The 20721-nt window shown below is 44.0% G+C and overlaps 1 protein-coding gene across 1 annotated transcript in view; it reads right to left on the bottom strand.

Moving 5' to 3' along the window:
- The window catches only part of LOC110509506 (netrin-G2), a 158246-nt gene that overhangs the window by 36694 nt on the left and 100831 nt on the right, over positions 1–20721 (bottom strand). Inside the window, exons 7-10 of the mRNA XM_036967213.1 lie at positions 12465–12803; positions 10534–10564; positions 2323–2582; positions 2066–2191 (exon numbers count right to left, since the gene is read on the bottom strand). Coding sequence (XP_036823108.1) covers positions 2066–2191; positions 2323–2582; positions 10534–10564; positions 12465–12803 — 756 coding nt within the window. The remainder of the gene's footprint in view (positions 1–2065; positions 2192–2322; positions 2583–10533; positions 10565–12464; positions 12804–20721) is intronic.

The raw sequence follows: 20721 nt of genomic DNA, 5'->3' as shown, positions 1-20721 counted from the left end.
CAGTGTGCCAAAAGCAAACTAAAATATGGTTTTGACTAAGTGTATACATGGATGTGTCATGCCTACTGTGAATATGATATCAACATTGGATATCAACGATATCAACATCTTGAGGATTTCAGAAATGTGTCATGTGTTGGGTATGTTGGATAGATGTCGAAAAAGGTTATACATGCAGATTACAGAAAGTGTCCCACTTATTCAGAATTCACCCTATGTGGATTGTGCAGGACAACTTTACTCACAAATGGCAGTTTTTTTTACAACTCAGAGACTGGCAAAGAGACTGACAAAGAGAAACAAATTAAAGGCCACACTGCAACACCACAAATGTAATTTATTTGATCAAGTGTCCATGCGGATTGGCGTACGTGGGAAACACATTCAGAGCGCTTAAAACCAGAATCAAATAACACAGGATTTGCTTAAGAAATAATGATATCAAAAGTCCCTTTGCCGTGCACTTTTCCCAGGCAAAGTACAACTTGTCCTACCTTTGCTACCTGGGAATTAAACATGTGAAAATGCCACGTAAAAGGGGATATTCTCAATTTCCTCCTGAGACGAGAGTGCTTTTGGATATATCAAATGAAATTGTATTGGTTAGCAGATATTATTGCGAGTGTAGCTAAATGCTTGTGCTTCAAGTTCCGACAGTGCAGTAATATCTAACAAGTTATCTAACAATTCCACAACATCTTGGCGGCAGGTAGCCTAGTGCTTAGAGCATTGGACTAGTAACCGAAAGGTTGCAAGATCAAATGGATAGTAGCGGGTTGAACAGAGAGTGGCTCGGTGGCTGTTGTCCTTGATGATCTTTTTGGCCTTCCTGTGACAATGGGTGCTGTAGATGGAGGGAGGGCAGGTAGGTTGCCCCCTGTGATGTGTTGTGCAGATCCAACCACCCTCTGGGGATCCCTGCGGTTGTGGGCGGTGCAGTTGCCGTACCAGGCGGCCCGACAGGATGTTCTCAATTGTGCATCTGTAAAGGTTTGTGAGGGTTTTAGGTGACAAGCCAAATTTCTTCAGCTTCCTTCTTCACCACCCTGTCTGTGTGGGTGGACCATTTCAGTTTGTCAGTGTACGGCGAGTAATATACAACTTTCCACCTTCTCCACTGCTGCCCCGTCGATGTGGATACGGGGGTGCTCCTTCTGTTGTTTTCTGAAGTCAACGATCATTTGTTCAACACTCTGTCTCCAAGAGGTTTTCTATAAAATGTGTTCTGCTCATAGGGGGCTGCCTTTTCCCGTTTTTCTTATATAATATTGTATACAAAATTATTAATGCATTTGTCTCACCTGTTTTTAACCTATTGCACATCAATATTACTTGACAAGAATAAACTAATCAAAATGTATTCATATTTTTCTATATATGTCGACTGTGTAATATTTATTTTGATGTTAATGTATCATATTAATTTGACTGGATGTATTCAATGACCGGTTGTAGCCTACATGCCTCTAGTCCAGAGGTTAATTAAGTAGGTGTGTTTCACAGTGGTGTATGACCTGATAAAGATCCAACTCAGATCGACACGTTGTCAAATCAAATCAAACTTTATTTGTCATTGGCGCCAAATACAACAAGTGTAGACCTTACCGTGAAATGCTTACTTATAGAAGCCCTTAACCAACAGTGCAGTTCAAGAAGAGTTAAGAAAATATTTACCAAATAAACTAAAGTAATAAATAATAAAAAAGTGGCATCTGTCTGTTTTGTGCATCTGATTAAGTCATGATTGGAGCATAGCAGAGTTGCGGACATTACTTTTGTATTTGATACATTGTTCTGTCCTGTACCTGATAAGTTGGATGTGCATATTTTTCTATTTTTTCTTATTTTTTCACCCACAGAAAATCAACACTAAAATTTTACCATAAGGATGGGTCAATGGGGATTTAAAAAACAGACTCTTAATAGACATAATTTATCAGGACTATACTGTAGCTACCTTATTGTAAGTGTATTAGTCTGTCTATGAACAATGACACAGCTACAAGTACTTTACTTCTACTACAAATTAACCTACCAGTACACACAATGCACAATAGACCTATACCTTCTTCAGTCTTTTCCTCTTTCTTCTCCATTCCCTCTTTCTCCTCCACACCCTCTTTCTTTAGTCCTATCTTAGAGGGAGTATCACTCTTCGCATTGTCCTCTGCTTCAGCAGGTTTGGAGGTGACTGTGAACATTGAAAGATTTTGTCCTTTACAGTCCGAATATGCATGTCTCTCTACAAAACGCATAGTACTACAGAACTACAGTACCCACATACTAGACCTAGACAATGAGGCTACAATACACCAGCTATACCTTCTTCAGTCTCTTCCCCCCTCTCTTTCTCCTTCATCTCTTCTTCCTCACCCTCCTTTTCAGAGGGCATCTCAGTCTCTCCTGCATCTTCTGCCACTTCCCTATTAGCATCTGTACAAAAAACATTGCAACCTCCAAAAGAAGTATGTGCAAAAATATTGTTATTTTCAAAGAGCTCTAAGGGGTATCTAACCTTTAAAATAGGAATGACTAATATGTCAAGGCATGTGGGAAACAAGTTGTAAATATGGAACATTCTCCTTTAAAGATGTAATCCGCATTTGGGAAAACAGCGTCATGGTTTCCCTCTGGAAAATATTGTTATTTTCAAAGAGCTCTAAGGGGTATCTAACCTTTAAAATAGGAATGACTAATATGTCAAGGCATGTGGGAAACAAGTTGTAAATATGGAACATTCTCCTTTAAAGATGTAATCCGCATTTGGGAAAACAGCGTCATGGTTTCCCTCTGGAAAATATTGTTATTTTCAAAGAGCTCTAAGGGGTATCTAACCTTTAAAATAGGAATGACTAATATGTCAAGGCATGTGGGAAACAAGTTGTAAATATGGAACATTCTCCTTTAAAGATGTAATCCGCATTTGGGAAAACAGCGTCATGGTTTCCCTCTGGAAAATATTGTTATTTTCAAAGAGCTCTAAGGGGTATCTAACCTTTAAAATAGGAATGACTAATATGTCAAGGCATGTGGGAAACAAGTTGTAAATATGGAACATTCTCCTTTAAAGATGTAATCCGCATTTGGGAAAACAGCGTCATGGTTTCCCTCTGGAAAATATTGTTATTTTCAAAGAGCTCTAAGGGGTATCTAACCTTTAAAATAGGAATTACTAATATGTCAAGGCATGTGGGAAACAAGTTGTAAATATGGAACATTCTCCTTTAAAGATGTAATCCGCATTTGGGAAAACAGCGTCATGGTTTCCCTCTGGAAAATATTGTTATTTTCAAAGAGCTCTAAGGGGTATCTAACCTTTAAAATAGGAATGACTAATATGTCAAGGCATGTGGGAAACAAGTTGTAAATATGGAACATTCTCCTTTAAAGATGTAATCCGCATTTGGGAAAACAGCGTCATGGTTTCCCTCTGGAAAATATTGGAAAATATTCAGACCCCTTGACTTTTTCCATGTTTTTTAAAGTTACAGCCTTATTCTACAATGGATTGAATTGTTTTTCCCCTGCTCTATCTACACACAAAAATGACAAAGCGAAAGCAGGTTTTATACATTTTTGCACCCCCCCATGAATACGTTATTTACATAAGTATGCAGACCCTTTGCTATGACACTCAAAACTGAGCTCAGGTACATCCTGTTTCCATTGATCATCCTTGAGATGTTTGTACATCTTGATTGGAGTCTACCTGTGGTAAATTCAATTGATTGAACATGATTTGGAAAGGCACACACCTGTCTATATAAGGTCCCCCAGTTGACAGTGCAAGTCAGAACAAAAACCAAGCCATGAGGTTGAAGGAATTGACCATGGAGCTCCGAGACAAGATTGTGTCGAGGCACCAAAAATATTCCTAGAGCTGGCTGCCCGGCCAAACTGAGCAATCGGGGAAGAAAGGCGCTACTTATGTAAATAAGGTATTTATGAAGGACAACCATCTTTGCAGCACTCCACCAATCAGACCTTTATGGCAGTGCCCAGATGGAAGCAAATCCTCAGTAAAAGGCACATGGAGTTTGCCAAAAGGCACTTAAAGGACTCAGACCATGAGAAACAACATTCTCTGGTCTGATGATACCAATATTACATTTTTTGGCCTGAATGCCATCGTCACATATGTAGAAAACATGGCACCATCCCTACGGTGAAGCATAGTGATGGCAGCATCATGCTGTGGGGATGTTTTCAGTTGCAGGGACTGGGAGACTAGTCAGGAACGAGGGAAAGATGAACAGAGCAAAGTACAGAGAGATCTTAGATTTTTTTTAAACTGTTCCAGAGACCTCAAGACCTCAGATAGGGGAAAAGGTTCACCATCCAACAGGACAACAACCCTAAGCACCCAGCCAAGACAATGCAGGAGTGCACCTTGATCCGGTCATTCTACAAACGAGGAGCATTTCAGAAGATCCCACCACCAACGGACCAAGCAGCGTGGTCAGGAGGACTGGACCTGGAGGAAATCCTGGAGGGAGCAGGACCCTGGACAAGTGCCAGGGAGTATCGCCGTCCGAAGGAGGAGATAGAGGCACCGAAAGTGAAACGGCGACGATACGAGGAGATAGCTCAACGAAAGCAAGCACGAGAGGCAGCCCCAGTGTGTGCAACACATTTTTTAGGGGAGGCACAAGGGAGATTGGCGGAGTCAGGGTTCAGACCTGAGCCAACTCCCCGTGCTTACCGTGGGGAGCGTGTGACTGGTCAGGCACCGTGTTATGCGGTGATGCGCACGGTGTCTCCAGTGGGCATTTACAGGCCGGTGCGCTCTGTGCCAGTGCCCCGCATTTGCCGGGCGGAAGTTGGCATCCAGCCAGGACGGGTTGTGCCAGTTCTACGCTCGAGACCTCCAGTGCGCCTCCACGGCCCAGTGGATGAGGTGCCTGCTCCACGCACCAGGCTTCCAGTGCATCTCCCCAGTCTGGTGAGACCTGTTCCGGTTCCACGTACCAGGCCTCCAGTATGTCTCCCCACTCTGGAAAGCCCTGTGGAAGCTCCACGCACCAGACTTCCAGTACGTCTCCTCAGTCCGGTGAGACCTGTTCCGGCTCCATGTACGAAGCCTCCAGTTATGATCCATGGCCCGGAGCCAGTAGTTATGATCCATGGCACGAAGCCTCTAGTGATGATCCATGGTCCAGAGCCTGTAGTGATGATCCATGGCCCAGAGCCTGTAGTGATGATCCATGGCCCAGAGCCTGTAGTGATGATCCATGGCAAGAAGCCTCCAGTGATGATCCATGGCCCGGAGCCTGTAGTGATGATCCATGGCACGAAGCCTCCAAGTGATAATCCATGGCCCGGAGCCTCCAGTGATAATCCATGGCACGAAGCCTCCAGTGATGATCCATGGCCCGGAGCCTGCATTGAAAATCCAGGGCACGGAGCCTCCAGTGACGGTCCCCAGTTCGGAGCCTCCAGCGACGGTCCCCAGTCCGGAGCCTCCAGCGACAGTCCCCAGTCCGGACCCTCCAGCGACGGTCCCCAGTCCGGAGCCTCCAGCGACAGTCTCTAGTCCGGAGTCTCCAGCAACGGCCCCCAGTCCGGTGTCTCCAGCGACGCTCCGCTGTCCGGAGCCTCCAGTGATAATCCATGGCCCAGAGCCTGTAGTGATGATCCATGGCACGAAGCCTCCAAGTGATAATCCATGGCCCGGAGCCTCCAGTGATGATCCATGGCCCGGAGCCTGTAGTGATGATCCATGGCACGAAGCCTCCAAGTGATAATCCATGGCCCGGAGCCTCCAGTGATAATCCATGGCACGAAGCCTCCAGTGATGATCCATGGCCCGGAGCCTGCATTGAAAATCCAGGGCACGGAGCCTCCAGCGACGGTCCCCAGTCCGGAGCCTCCAGCGACGGTCCCCAGTCCGGACCCTCCAGCGACGGTCCCCAGTCCGGACCCTCCAGCGACGGTCCCCAGTCCGGAGCCTCCAGCGACAGTCCCCAGTCCGGACCCTCCAGCGACGGTCCCCAGTCCGGAGCCTCCAGCGACAGTCTCCAGTCCGGAGTCTCCAGCAACGGATCCCAGTCCGGTGTCTCCAGCGACGCTCCGCAGTCCGGAGCCTCCAGCAACGGCCCCCAGGCCGGAGCCTCCAGCAACGATCCGCAGTCCGGAGCCTCCAGCGACGATCCGAGTCCGGAGCCTTCAGCGACGAGCTGCAGTCCGGAGCCTCCAGCGGTGGTTCCCAGTTCAGAGCCTCCGGCGATGATCCACGGTCCGGTTCCTCCGGCAACGATTCAAGGTCCGGAGTCTCCGGCGACGATCAACGGTCCAGTTCCACAGAAGCGGAGGGATCAGCGTAGGGAGCGGGGGCTACGTCCCGAACCGGAGCAGCCACCGAGGGTAGATGCCCACCCGGGCCCTCCCCTCCCCTCAATACGGTGCAGTCGTCCTGCCCAGTGACAGCCCCGAAACCTGAAGGATCTGGAGATGGTCTGTATGGAGGAGTGGGCCAAAATCCCTGCTGCAGTGTGTGCAAACCTGGTCATAAACTATGATCTCTGTAATTGCAAACAAAGGTTTCTGTACCAAATATTAAGTTCTGCTTTTCTGATGTATCAAATACTTATGTCATGCAATAAAATGCAAATTAATTACTTAAAAATAATACAATGTGATTTTCTGGATTTTTGTTTTAGATTCCGTCTCTCACAGCTGAAGTGTACCTATGATAAAAATTACAGACCTCTACATGCTTTGTAAGTAGGGAAACCTGCAAAATCGGCAGTGTATCAAATACTTGTTCTCCGCACTGTATATACAGCCAAGAGGCCCATGATCACTCTGGATGAACTGCAGAGATCTACAGCTGAGGTGGGAGACTCTGTCCATAGGACAACAATCAGTCGTATATTGCACAAATCTGTCCTTTATGGAAGAGTGGCAAGAAGAAAGCCATTTCTTAAAAATATCCATAAAAAGTGTCGTTTAAAGTTTGCCACAAGCCACCTGGGAGACACACCAAACATGTGGTCAGATGAAACCAAAATTGAACTTTTTGGCAACAATGCAAAACGTTATGTTTGGCGTAAAAGCAACACAGCTGAACACACCATCCCCACTGTCAAACATGGTGGTGGCAGCATCATGGTTTGGGCCTGCTTTTCTTCAGCAGGGACAGGGGAGATGGTTAAAATTGATGGGAAGATGAATGGAGCCAAATACAGGACCATTCTGGAAGAAAACCTGATGGAGTCTGCAAAAGACCTGAGACTGGGACGGAGATTTGTCTTCCAACAAGACAATGATCCAAAACATAAAGCAAAATCTACAATGGAATGGTTCAAAAATAAACATATCCAGGTGTTAGAATGGCCAAGTCAAAGTCCAGACCTGAATCCAATCGAGAATCTGTGGAAAGAACTGAAAACTGCTGTTCACAAATGCTCTCCATCCAACCTCACTGAGCTCGAGCTGTTTTGCAAGGAGGAATGGGAAAGAATTTCAGTCTCTCGATGTGCAAAACTGATAGAGACATACCCCAAGCGACTTACAGCTGTAATCGCAGCAAAAGGTGGCGCTACAAAGTATTAACTTAAGGGGGCTGAATAATTTTGCACGCCCAATTTTTCAGTTTTTGATTTGTTAAAAAAGTTTTAAATATCCAATAAATGTCGTTCCACTTCATGATTGTGTCCCACTTGTTGTTGATTCTTCACAAAAAAATACAGTTTTATATCTTTATGTTTGAAGCCTGAAATGTGACAAAAGGTCGCAAAGTTCAAGGGGGCCGAATACTTTCGCAAGGCACTGTATATATATATATATATTCTTTTTTTTGTCTATATAAATTAGCTAGCCCAAATAGAACTGTCAGCAATGTTTATTAAGATAGCTAGGTAGCTGGTTAATCTTGGACAATTTTAGATTAAATTTAACAGGGTGAGGTCTTGGTACATTACATATATATGTTGACCCTCAGACAATATTCATATACACTACACGACCAAAAGTATGTGGACATCTGCTGGTCGAACATCTCATTCCAAAATCATGGGCAATAATATGGAGTTGGTCCCCCCTTTGCTACTAAAACCGCTTCCTCTCTTCTGGGAAGGCTTTCCACTAGATGTTGGAACATTACTGTGGGAACTTGCTTCCATTCAGCCACAACAGCATTAGTGAGGTCAGGCACTGATGTTGGGCAATTAGGCCTGGCTCGCAGTCTGTGATCCAATTCATCCCAAAGGTGTTCGATTGGGTTGAGGTCAGGGCTCTGTGCAAGCAAGTCAAGTTCTTCCACACCGACTGTAGCCACAAAGTTGGAAGCACAGAATCATCTAGAATGTCATTGTAAGCTGTAGCGTTGATTTCCCTTCACTGGAGCAAAGAGGCCTCGCCCGAACCACGAAAAACAGCCACAGACCTTAATTCTTCTTCCAACAAACTTTACTGTTGGCACTATGCATTCGGGCAGGTAGTGTGCTCCTGGCATCTGACAAACCCAGATTTTTCCATCGGACTACCAGATGGTGAAGCGTGATTTATCACTCCAGTGAACGCGGTTCCACTGCTCCAATGGCGGCAAGCTTCACACCACTTCAGTCGACGCTTGGGATTGGACATGGTGATTTTAGGCTTGTGTGCGGCTGCTTGGCCGTGGAAACCCATTTCATGAAGCTCCCGACGAACAGTTCTTGTGATGACATTGCTTCCAGAGGAAGTTTGGAACTCGGGAGTCAGTGTTGCTAACGAGGACAGACAAGTTTTATGCGCTAAGCGGTTCAGCATTCAGCGGTCCCATTCTGTGAACTTGTGCTGCTCCTAGACTTTTCTACTTCACCATAACTTACAATTGACAAAATTTCAAAAACGGACTTCTTGGAAAGTTGGCATCCTATGACGGTGCCACGTTGAAAGTCACTGAAGTCTTCAGTGTATGGCCATTCTACCGCCAATATTTGTCTATGGAGATTGCATTGCTGTGTGCTCGATTTTATACACCTGTCAGCAATGGGTGTGGCTGAATAGCCGAATCCACTAAATTGAAGAGGTGTCCACATACTTTTGTATATATAGTGTATCTTGAATATCAATGATGTCAAGAAGTTTGTATGAATTTCTTGTTTGGCATGTCTCTTAATGTAATGACATGACAACTGCGTCAGTGTTTGGGACAACCATTCCCCCAAATACTGGCTGAAGACCTAGCTGGCCAATAACTAGCTAACACCAGACACAAGTATATTTGCCTTTGATGAATAGGGGAAACAACTTATTATATTTGCTGACACACTGCAGTCAAATTTTGGCACCAGTAGACTAGCTACCTAGCTATGTAAACCACGCCCCTCTGCGAAGATGCCTTCTGCGATGTTGGTTACAAGACTGTACTTATGTATTAAAATTAGGCTTTTTGTGACGTCACAAAAAGCCCTGAATAATCCTGCCTCCATCCAGCCTACTGCATCAAAGTGTTTGACATACTTTGGAGATAGATACATTTCACATTGCTGAGATACTGTACTTTGATCTAGTTTCATCCAAATATCATCCAGTTGGATGAAAAACATGATTTTGACTGTTAGGGACCTTTAAGATGACCAGACTAATGACCATTCAATGACCACATATTGATTACGCAGCACTACTGGGTGTATGGGTGCCATAGAAATACAATCTGTTCTATGTATGGTTCCAGGTGTACCCTAGAAGTAGTCTCTATCAACAGCCAGGTGACATGAGAGTCTGCCATAGAGAGCCATTGCCTATCTATTCATAGGTATGGCCTTTTCTGTGACGGAGACACATAAGAGCCCGCTATTCATCTCTATGGAGCTTACCTAGAGGATAATTTAGCTTACACGCTCCCTGAGGATTTTCCTCCCAGGCGGTGACCCTTCCACGCCAACTGATCCTAGTATAGATCGTGCTGCTGAGCCGCAGAGAGAGGGGACACTGGCAGCTGTTCCCAGAGCACCCTGTCCCCCTCGTCCCGCTTTACACAGCTGGCTCCCAGCCATTATACCTCATCAACGTGACCCCGCCCCCATCCCCCCTCATGTTTGAGTCTCGTGATTTTCCCTCTTCCCATTCTCCATACGGAATAGGTAGCGATTGGTTAACACCTCCTCATACATGCATGCACACGTGCGTAAACACAACACACACGTATGCATGTACACAGGGATACCACAGAGAAGACCCACTGGGTACAGACATCATATCATTGTCTAATTTTGGTTTACATTTGGTTGAGTTGTCAACTAATGTTAATTCAATGTGAAATCAACAAAAAATCTCACCATATCATTGGATTTAGGTTAAAAGTTGGCTGAAAAAACGTTGATGACTTTTTTCAAATCCAATCAGTTTTCTACATTTTTTTTGTTGAAATGACATGGAAACAACATTGATTCAACCAGTTTTTGCCCAGTGGGGACAAACACACACCCATTGAAAAAGAGTGCCACCAAATGGTGGTGGACTCTGAAAGATGCCAGTTTCGATTATAGGTGCAACAGTCCCGGTAAGAGGACTGAATAACCAGCAGGGGACAGGGATACAACTCACACTTTATTGCCACACCGGACAGACAGGCACACTGGAAACAAGAATAGAAGGAAACAGGTGTAATTGATAGTGTAAGTGATCATTTTATGTTCAGTGATGCACTAAAGGATGTCCAGAGGAAGCCCAGAGGCAGGATTGTCCATGTGGAAAAAGTCCAGATGGGAGTTGAGGTGAAGGACAGGAGTTTATAGAGGTTGTTTCAACCTGCCATCCTGGAAACAACTAAAGAGTTCAAGGGCAGACTGGGGTCTCCAACCCCAGGCTGGGCCACTGGTTTGCTGACCAGCTGACTCTGTTCTCTGGCAACCTGGTCCCTAATACATAGGTGTGAAGTGGCCTTCTGCAACAGGACAGTCCCAGGGCGCGCGCGCACACACACACACACACACACACACACACACACACACACACACACACACACACACACACACACACACCTCCCTATGGGGGCTGATCTCTCAGGGACACTGAAGTTACACTGGCTGATCTAGCAAAACAGAGAGCATAAATGCATTTAATCTCAGTTACCCACGCTGCTTTGGGGGAGAGAGCGCTTCACAGCCATACCGGCATTAATCTCAATCGGCTCGTCAGCTCAACCCGCACTGTCTGAATGGCACGTTCGCACACACACACCCAGGGAGATGGGGTTGGATTTGTGTGTGTGTGTGTGTGTGTGTGTGTAGAGGGCAGCTTAGCGGAGCAGGACAGTGATGGAGCTCTCAGATCATCTGCTCTGGTCACTGCCAGCAGTTTGATCGAGAGTCAACACAGCAACACTGTTTGCCCTCTAGAGCTCCCTGACTCCCCACACCAATTCTCAACCAGCAGGCAGACTGCCTCCCTACAGAATCATGTTCACAGTGCCTGGCAGCATGTCATTCCAGCCACCAAAATTCCTTGACATAAAGTGAAATACTGCATCCATATTAGGAAGTCGTGACAGAGTTTTACCTGAAATTTGACATCTTCCTAATATGAATGCCGTAGATGTGGAGGTAGCCTACATGGAATTGTAAATTGTGAAGGAGGTGAATTTATGCATTGTCGAATATGGAGCAAATTGTGAATAGAGTATAGACCTTTGAAATTGTGTGTTGACAGCAAGTTTGATCAAGAGTGGTTCAAGGCCTCTTTATGAGTTGTGTAAAACCATTCTCTGGGAGTGATGATGCAAATGGATGGGTTTTGTTTTGGCCGCCCCTCTCTACAGTACCTCTCTCTCACTCTCACTCTCTCTCACTCCCTCCCTGCTATTCCTCTGCCAGTAGCTTGACAGGAACCCAGTGTCTCGGAAACGTGTTGAAATCACATTGATTTCACACTGACAGTGAAGCAGGACTTTATCCCACCCTCTCTCCCTTTCTCTCACTCTAGCTTTTTCTCCCCCCCCTTCTACATTCTCTCACTATCACTCTCTCTCTCTCTCTCTCTCTCTCTCTCTGTCTCTCTCACTCACACACTCACACACACTTAGACTCACACACGCACACACTTAGACTCACACTCACACACACTTAGACTCTCACACACACTTAGACTCTCTCACACACTTAGACTCTCTCTCTCTCTCACACACACACACACACACACACACACACACACACACACACACACACACACACACACACACACACACACACACACACACACACACACACATACATTAACTGGGTTTCAGTATCATTATCTAAATTGAATGAGCAGCTCTGACATCGAATATGATTATTGTGTAATGTAAGGGGACACTCTTTGGCCCTTTTTGTTCCAGGCCTTACCTCTGAGGGAAGCCAGTCAGAGAGAAAATAGATTATAGTTCTATGACGCCACACCACAGGAATCCTTCAAATAAATCAGAATGCTTTTCAGTTTAGAGGCTATAGCTCTACTCTACATCTACTCTAAACTACTACTCTATGGGTCTGGCTTACCTTCTTCACTCTCTACAACCATTGGCTTAGGCAGCTCCGTTGGGGGCGGTGTTGTAACAGGGGCAGTGCTCTCGGTCAGGAACAGTGACGTGAGCTCCTCCATGATCGGTGGAGGGGATGTGGACTCTTCTGTGATAGACTGAGGGGTGGTTGTAGGGGGCGTGGCCTCTGTGGTAATGTAGATGGAAGTTGTACGTTTTTCCTCTATAAGTGGAGGTGGTGGAGGGGAATCGGTGGGGGTGATGGTGTAAATGAGGGGAGGCTCAGGGTCCGTAACAGGGGGCTCTGTTGGGGGAGTGGTGGTGGTGTCGGTTGGGGCCTCGGTTGAAAGGATGGGCTCTTGAGGAAAGAGAGAGAATGTGAAAGGGATGAGAAATGAGTGGTGTAAGGCATTAGGCATAGGGAATGTTGTCTCAGATTGGTTATCCAAAGAAAGCCAAGCTTTTCTTTTCTCTGACCCACGCACGTACGCGCACACACAAACACACATAGACAGACTTGCAAAATGTGCATATAAGCACATGCACAAAAGTGTCAGCATGCACAAGCACACACTCGCGAAACACTTGCAGGCACACGCACAGAAGTGAAGACATGATGGAAGTGTGATTTCACACAGCTGAGATTGACTAAACTCAAAAGCTGTACCTTTCCCACCTATGGGGGGGGGGGGGGGGGGGGGCATTACTGCAAAGACAAGTTCTATTTAGTTTACTGCAGAAGATGCTTGTGGTAAGAGAACACCGATTGCAATACTAATGGTCCACTTCAGGCTTACAGTATTTTATTTAACCTTTATTTAACCAGGCAAGTCAGTTAAGAACAAATTCTTATTTTCAATGATGGCCTAGGAACAGTGGGTTAACTGCCTGTTCTGGTGCAGAACGACAGATTTGTACCTTGTCAGCTCGGGGATATGAACTTGCAACCTTTTGTGGTACATTAGATATATGGATAAATGCAAATGATATACATCAGTTTAAGAGGTTAATCTACACAACATGTAAATACTGATGTCATACATACACATTAGATATACAGTATAGAAGCAAAGATTTATACTAGAGCTGGTGTACTATATGCTAGCCCTATTAGCTAATATACAGGGGTTGCCAAACTTTTTGGGCACTTCTGTGATAGCAAATTTATTAGGGACGCCCTCAAAATCAGAACACAACTCTGACTTTACAGTGTGATAAAAATAACATACAAGGCGTTTTACTATGACTGGTGCAGCGCATGGCCAGACTAACCAAGTCTTGGGCCCTGGGTCTGGGGCCCTGGGAACTAACATTTTAAAGGCCCCCCTCTTAGCATCAGGGATCATTTCTATTGCTTTTTTCACGGTCATTTCCTGCAATTCTACACCATTTTCCAGAGATAAAAAAATTGCAGTTTAAATGCACATTCCTGCAAGTCTACACATTGTCAATTCTACACATTGTAGTTTTCAAGTTTAAATTATATTGTAAATGTTTACCGAGTACCATGGATCCCTGTGAGCCTCCCAGGCCCTGCTGTGCATCTAAGGTAGCCTATATTGTAGATTAATAGTATTACATATTATTGTATTGCACCCTCTAAACTTGTTCCACGGACCCCTTGGCCAAATTCATTTAATCTGTTGTTGCTAGCAATATTGAATATTGCCACAGTACCTCCGCGGACCCCAGTTTGGGAACCCCTGCACTAGTGTACTACAAAGGCCACTAGCTCTTTGTGTTAAAGCATTAATAACAAGCTGGATGTTGGCTTTCTAAATATCAAGCTAAATACATACAGTATAGCTCAATAGTCCATGGTTGGCTATATCACAAAATAATTTGCAGTGTTAAATCAACACTTAAAGAGTTCATGTTAACACTATCTCAGAGTACATATGGTCCCACTCTACAGAGTGTAAAAAGCACTCTGATTATAGTATTACATTTTGAGTGTTAATGTAAAATATTAACACTGCATTCCACTTGCCAGTGTTACTAAAATGTAACACTATAGGCTAATTAACACTCACAGAGTTATTTATTGTCAACACTAGTGTTGATCTAGAGTTAACTCCTATTAGTGTTAAACAAAAACACTATTACAGTCAGTCATTTTTGGTGTTGTTTTAACACTGTATGGTGTAAAGCCTAATTTTCATACTTTCCAAGGTAACTTTTCTTTTGGAGTGAATTGTAGAGTTACCACCCCACTGTTTTTGTAATATCCCTTTCATACTAAGGCATTTCCCCACCAGTTTATCACCTTTTCTTTATATCTGAAAGGTATTGCCAAAACTTGAATTTCCTCCAAACGGCCTAGTAATCATTTCAATAAAGTTCTGCATACAATGCTGCAAACGCTGAAGGCGGATTACACTCTCAATTAAACTCTTGATGGTGGCTAAGGCTTCGCCTGTTAACCATCTTCCTACCAGTTCTAAACTTTGCAAGGCATGTCCCTTCGCCCATCTTTTCGCATAGCCCACCACTAAGCATGCAACGTCTTCCGAACCACAACTGGATGGATACATAAAGAATTAGGCTACTGTGGGAATAAATATCACCGAATGATGAAAATATAGGCTAATGCAATTGAAGTCATGTACAGTATCAAATTGTTGCACACTGAAACTTGCAAAGTCAACCAATCCTTGTAATACATTTGAAGTAATTGCCTACCCGCGTGTGGTCAACTCGATCTCCCAAACGCGGTCTTAGGGCCCTTCCTGGGTGCACGTTTTGTTTTCACATAGCCGACTCATCATCAAGCTTGGATTATTTGAATCAGCTGTGTAGTGATAGGGAAAAAAAACTAAACGTGCACCCAGGGGGGGCCACAAGACCGAGTTTGGGAAACCCTGAACTAGATGATCATTTCAGCACCGTTTTGACGCCATCAAGCTGCTAAGAGACAAGCATGGGGACTCGTCTTGGTAAATCAATAAATGTCTGATTTTAGTTTTCCCTGAATCTCCGTTTGGATATTGGTTAGGCTACAATTACACCGGGAAAATGTTGACTAAGTTGAGGTGAGTGCTGCCTATGATCATCTGTCACTTAGTAGCCGAGGCCAACCAAAAGCCTGTGACTACACGGACTTGTTTCACTGGAACACTGACTGTATAGGATATTTGGCTAATTGGTTTCTGGCTGGGCAAATAAGTGGAGGTTGTAGCTTATCTATTAGTTGCTCATCTATAACTTATCAGAAACATTTAGCATGTAATAATGTGGCCTAGGAAAGAGATGAAATGTGGATTTTAAAAAAGCATGGTCTTGGGCTCTGTTTCAAAATATAACTGTTTTATATGACAGCTGTTCCAGACGTTCCCATGACACAAGTTGTCTGGGGAAAATATTTGTTGTATTTTATTCTTACTATAAAATATATGTGTTTTGACTGTGATTGGGTGTCTTGTCAGTTTAATTAACAAAATAACAAACTATTGATTTCATTTGGATGGCGCACAAAAATGTGTAATGGGTTCGCTCTCAAAAAGATGTCGCATGAAGCTTACTTCATTGTTCATACTTCATTTTCAGTGCATCAGGGATAGCGTACACAGACGTTGTGGAAGCCATGGCTGCACAGACTCGCAACATAGGCCTAATTAAACATTTTAAAATACATTTGATTAGTCTTAAAACGTTTTTTAGGACCTGCCTAAATGAATTAATAATGTATTTATTTTTGATTGTGTATATTCTCAATAGATTTATGAAAATAGACAACCACCTGCATACATCTGCACACCACTACTAACACTTGTCCCCTGTATGCTGGCATGTACACGGGAGGTATAAAAGGGGCCTGTTTGTAAGGGGGGGGGGTCATGTAAACATTGCCCCAATTTTTCTGAAGGCTAAATACTGTGTGAAAGCAGTATTAGTGACCACAGACATGGTTGTTCACTTCTTTCCTTTTAAAGGCCTGTGGATTTCACCAAATTACTATCTAGGTCAGAATTAGATACATTATAATAATGGAGCCGGAGGAGATGGCTGCCGTTTTAAGCTTTTTCAGCTCGAGACCCAAATGAGACTGTCCTCAAACAACCCAAATTAAGAAGAAATAGATGCCCAGGGCCCAATTTGGGTCCCAAACTATAGTTTAAGAAAACCTGATCTAGGCAAATGTTATCATTAAAATGGAACTTCATGACAATACATTACATTACATATATCACAAGGCCTTACTTTGATGGCCTAGTTTTACCATAACACAGTGGTGTTGGGAAACTCTTGGTTTTACATGCCACATCAGGCCTGCAAGTCACATCATGCTGGCTTGCAAAGTGATTTGTAATTCCTATAGGAATCAAGCCAGACTTAGGATATCCAACAGTTGGAATTTGTATTCACCCGCAACCTGCATTCAGAATGACTGCCAGGGTAGGGAAGATTGAATACCGACTACCTCAATAATCTAAACTGGAACAACTATCTCAGTAACGGGTGCATTGAGTCAAACTTCTAACAGATTGGATTAGTTTAGAAAAATGTATGCTATGTATCTTTGTGTAGCATAAAACGTATCAATCATTCAGTGTACATGCAAAAACACAGATATTAAAAGGAACCATTTAGAAAATCGCCCTGCAATAGAGCATGCCGGGAAATATTATATATGTTTCTATGTAGAACCCTTTTCGCCTTCAAAGAACCCTTCTTGCCTTCTAAGGAATCATCAAATAATACTTCTTCCAAAAAACGGATCTTAGGATGTTGAAGGTTCTCGATTGAACCCTTTGCCTTTAAAATAACCTTTGTCTTCCAAAAGCAGTTGTTCAGATTAAAACGGTTCTTGGTAGGCCCCTCCACAAATAACCCTTTTGGAACCTTTTTTCTAAGAGTGAATAGTCTGTGGATGACTATAGGTAATTGGTGACCCATCAAACAGGGCAGAGCCCCACCTGTTTAGCTAAAGAAATAAATGCAAAAAATATAAATGGTTTTTGTTGCCTGTTTTGCCTGTTATTTTGGCATTAATATGTGTTAAGCTATATGTGCTGCATACAAATATAGTCTATTTTTTTCTTTGAGTAAGGCAGCTCCAAAATGCAGGTGTTTCAGCCTAGCTCAGTGCTTTCTGTGCTGGTGGGGCAGCCAGTGGAAAATACAGAGCGTAGGGTTTGGTAACGTTCTCTAGTTGCACCGTGATTGGCTCTGTGTTCTGTCACTCATTCTGTCACTCATTATGTCTCTGCAAAATCTACGGGGAGAGCTCAAAAATGAAAGCCCCTTGAGTGCTGAGTTAGTACATCCAATGACACACTGTTATTTGATTTGATTTATTAGGATCCACATTAGCTGACGCCAATGGCAACAACCATTTAAAAACATCAACATGTAGTGTGTGTGTGTGCACATCTATCAGTAACACATACATGTCAGTACATAAACTAGGTTTGCTATTCACTTGCTCTATATGAGATGGAATGGCGTATAATACTGTACGTTTCCTTGAATTTGTTCTGGACCTGGGGACTGTGAAAATACCCCTGGTGGCATGTCTGGTGGAGTAAGTGTGTGTGTCAGTGCTGTGTGTAAGTTGATTATGCAAACAATATGGAAATTCCAACACATTAACGTTTCTTATAAAAATAAGAAGTGACGCAGTCAGTCTTTCCTCAACTCTTAGCTAAGATAGACGGGAATGCATACTATTAATATCAGCCCTCTGATAATTTTAAATTTATTTCACCTTTATTTAACCAGGTAGGCTAGTTGAGAACAAGTTCTCATTTATAACTGCGACCTGGCCAAGATAAAGCAAAGCAGTACGACACAAACAACAACAGAGTTAGACATGGAATAAACAAACATACAGTCAATAACACAATAGAAAAAAGTCTACATACAGTGTGTGCAAATGAAGTAAGATAAGGGAGGTAAGGCAATAAATAGGCCATGATGGCGAAGTAATTACAATATAATAATTAAACACTGGAATGGTAGATGTGCAGAAGATGAATGTGCAAGTAGAGATACTGGGGTGCAAAGGAGCAAGATCAATAAATAATTACAGTATGAGGATGAGGTAGTTGGATGGGATATTTACAGATGGGCTATGTACAGGTGCAGTGATCTTTGAGCTGGTCTGACAGCTCAAATCAAATCAAATCAAATTTGTACAGCACGCGCCTGCTGGAGCATGTGCTACGGGTGGGTGCTGCTATGGTGACCAGTGAGCTGAGATAAGGCAGGGGGCTTTAACTAGCAGAGACTTGTAGATGACCTGGAGCCAGTGTGTTTGGCGACGAGTATCAAGCGAGGGCCAGCCAACGAGAGCGTACAGGTCGCAGTGGTGGGTAGTATATGGGGCTTTGGTGACAAAACGGATGGCACTGTGATAGACTGCATCCAATTTGTTCAGTAGAGTGTTGGAGGCTATTTTGTAAATGACATCGCCGAAGTCGAGGATCGGTAGGATGGCCAGTTTTACGAGGGTATGTTTGGCAGCATGAGTGAAGGGTGCTTTGTTTTGCGAAATAGGAAGCCGATTCTAGATTTAATATTGGATTGGAGATGCTTAATGTGAGTCTGGAAGGAGAGTTCGCTGTCTAACAAACACCTAGGTATTTGTAGTTGTCCACATATTCTAAGTCAGAACCGTCCAGAGTAGTGATGCTGGATGGGCGGGCAGGTGCGGGCAGCGACCGGTTAATGAGCATGCATTTAGTTTTACTTGCATTTAAGAGCAGTTGGAGGCCACGGAAGGAGAGTTGCATGGCATTGAAGCTCGTCTGGAGGTTAGTTAACACAGTGTCCAAAGAAGGGCCAGATGTATACAGAATGGTGTCGTCTGTTTAGAGGTGGATCAAGGAATCACCAGCAGCAAGAGCGACATCATTGATGTATACAGAGAAGAGAGTCGACCCGAGAATTTAACCCTGTGGCACACCCATAGAGACTGCCAGAGGTCCAGACAACAGGCCCTCCGATTTGCAATGAAGAGCAAGATGTTCTGGGCCAGCTGCAGCTTAACTAGGTGCACATATGTACTGTATGTACGAATATACAAGCACACACGCAGATGGATGCAAGCAGATGCACACACACACACACAAACACACCACACACACAACACATATACTCCTACGTCCCTTGTATTTCTACTCTTTCCTGTCACGCAAACACATGTGCGTAAAATGAGACAATTTGTCACTTGTTTGGGTTAATGTAGGCAGGATAAATGATCACAATGACTTTTAATGCCGCCTGCCAGTTTTGGTGTGCCTGGCATTTGTTACTGCAGTGCTAGACAGCCATTTGTGCAACGCTAACAATGGTAATGTGATTCAGGGAGGGATCGAGATAACGTTCCCAGAACACCTAATAACACCCAGATGAGTGACAGGATGTAAAAAAAACCAACATGTGTTATCCTACAGACTACATTGTTATTAGGTTTGGATTTCTCTGGGTTTAATAAATGGTAATGTTTATGCAAAGTTGAGTCCTACTGGACTTTTACTAGAGCATAGGAGGATAGACTGTTTGTATGCTTGCGCAGCAAGTGTCTGTGTTTCTTAGTTAGCAGATAGGGAATGCCGCTTGACCTGCCAAGCCCTCTATCTGCAAAGGCAGATTTAGGAAGGGGAGGGGTCAAGTGGGCCCAATGATTTGGTCTCTCTGGGAGAATCTCAATAGCATACTCCTCGTGTCCTCTCCTCGCCTCCTTCTCAAATCCCATTACATGAGAAAGCCAAAGATCCCTCCCCTCCGACCTTCTCCTCCAATGAGTTTTGAGAAGGAAGCAACGAGAGAGGACGCGGATAGAATGCAATTGAGATTCTCCATCTGACCAGCCCTCCTCTCCTCTCCCCTCCCCACACCCATCTGGCCAAATTGACCAATGGGGTCAGAGCTCTGTAGATCCTTCTGGCTGGCCACTGGACTACTAATTCCCTGTCCATCTGAGCATGCTCAGTAGCAAAGACTGACCGGCTGACTGGCTGGGGGAGGGAGGCCCATGAGACTAATAAGGGAGAGTGGATCTACAGATTAAGGCAGCCCTCTGCAGCTCTCTGATCCAGAGTGGTTGGGTTAAATGCGGTAGACACATTTTGTAAGAATTGCATTCATTTGTGCAACTGACTAGGTATCCCATTTCCCTTTCCACAGTGAGCTCCAAAAGTATTTGAAAAGTGACACATTTTTTGTTGTTTTGGCTCTGTAGTTCAGCACTTTGGATTTGAAATATAACATGGATTTGAGTTGACTTTGAGGTTGAAGTTCAGACTGTCAACTTTAATTTGAGGGTATTTTCA

This window comes from Oncorhynchus mykiss, chromosome Y (assembly GCF_013265735.2).
Source record: "Oncorhynchus mykiss isolate Arlee chromosome Y, USDA_OmykA_1.1, whole genome shotgun sequence".
NCBI lineage: Eukaryota > Metazoa > Chordata > Actinopteri > Salmoniformes > Salmonidae > Oncorhynchus > Oncorhynchus mykiss.
The sequence above is the reverse complement of the archived record's forward strand: the minus strand, read 5'-3'. Positions and strand labels throughout refer to the sequence as shown.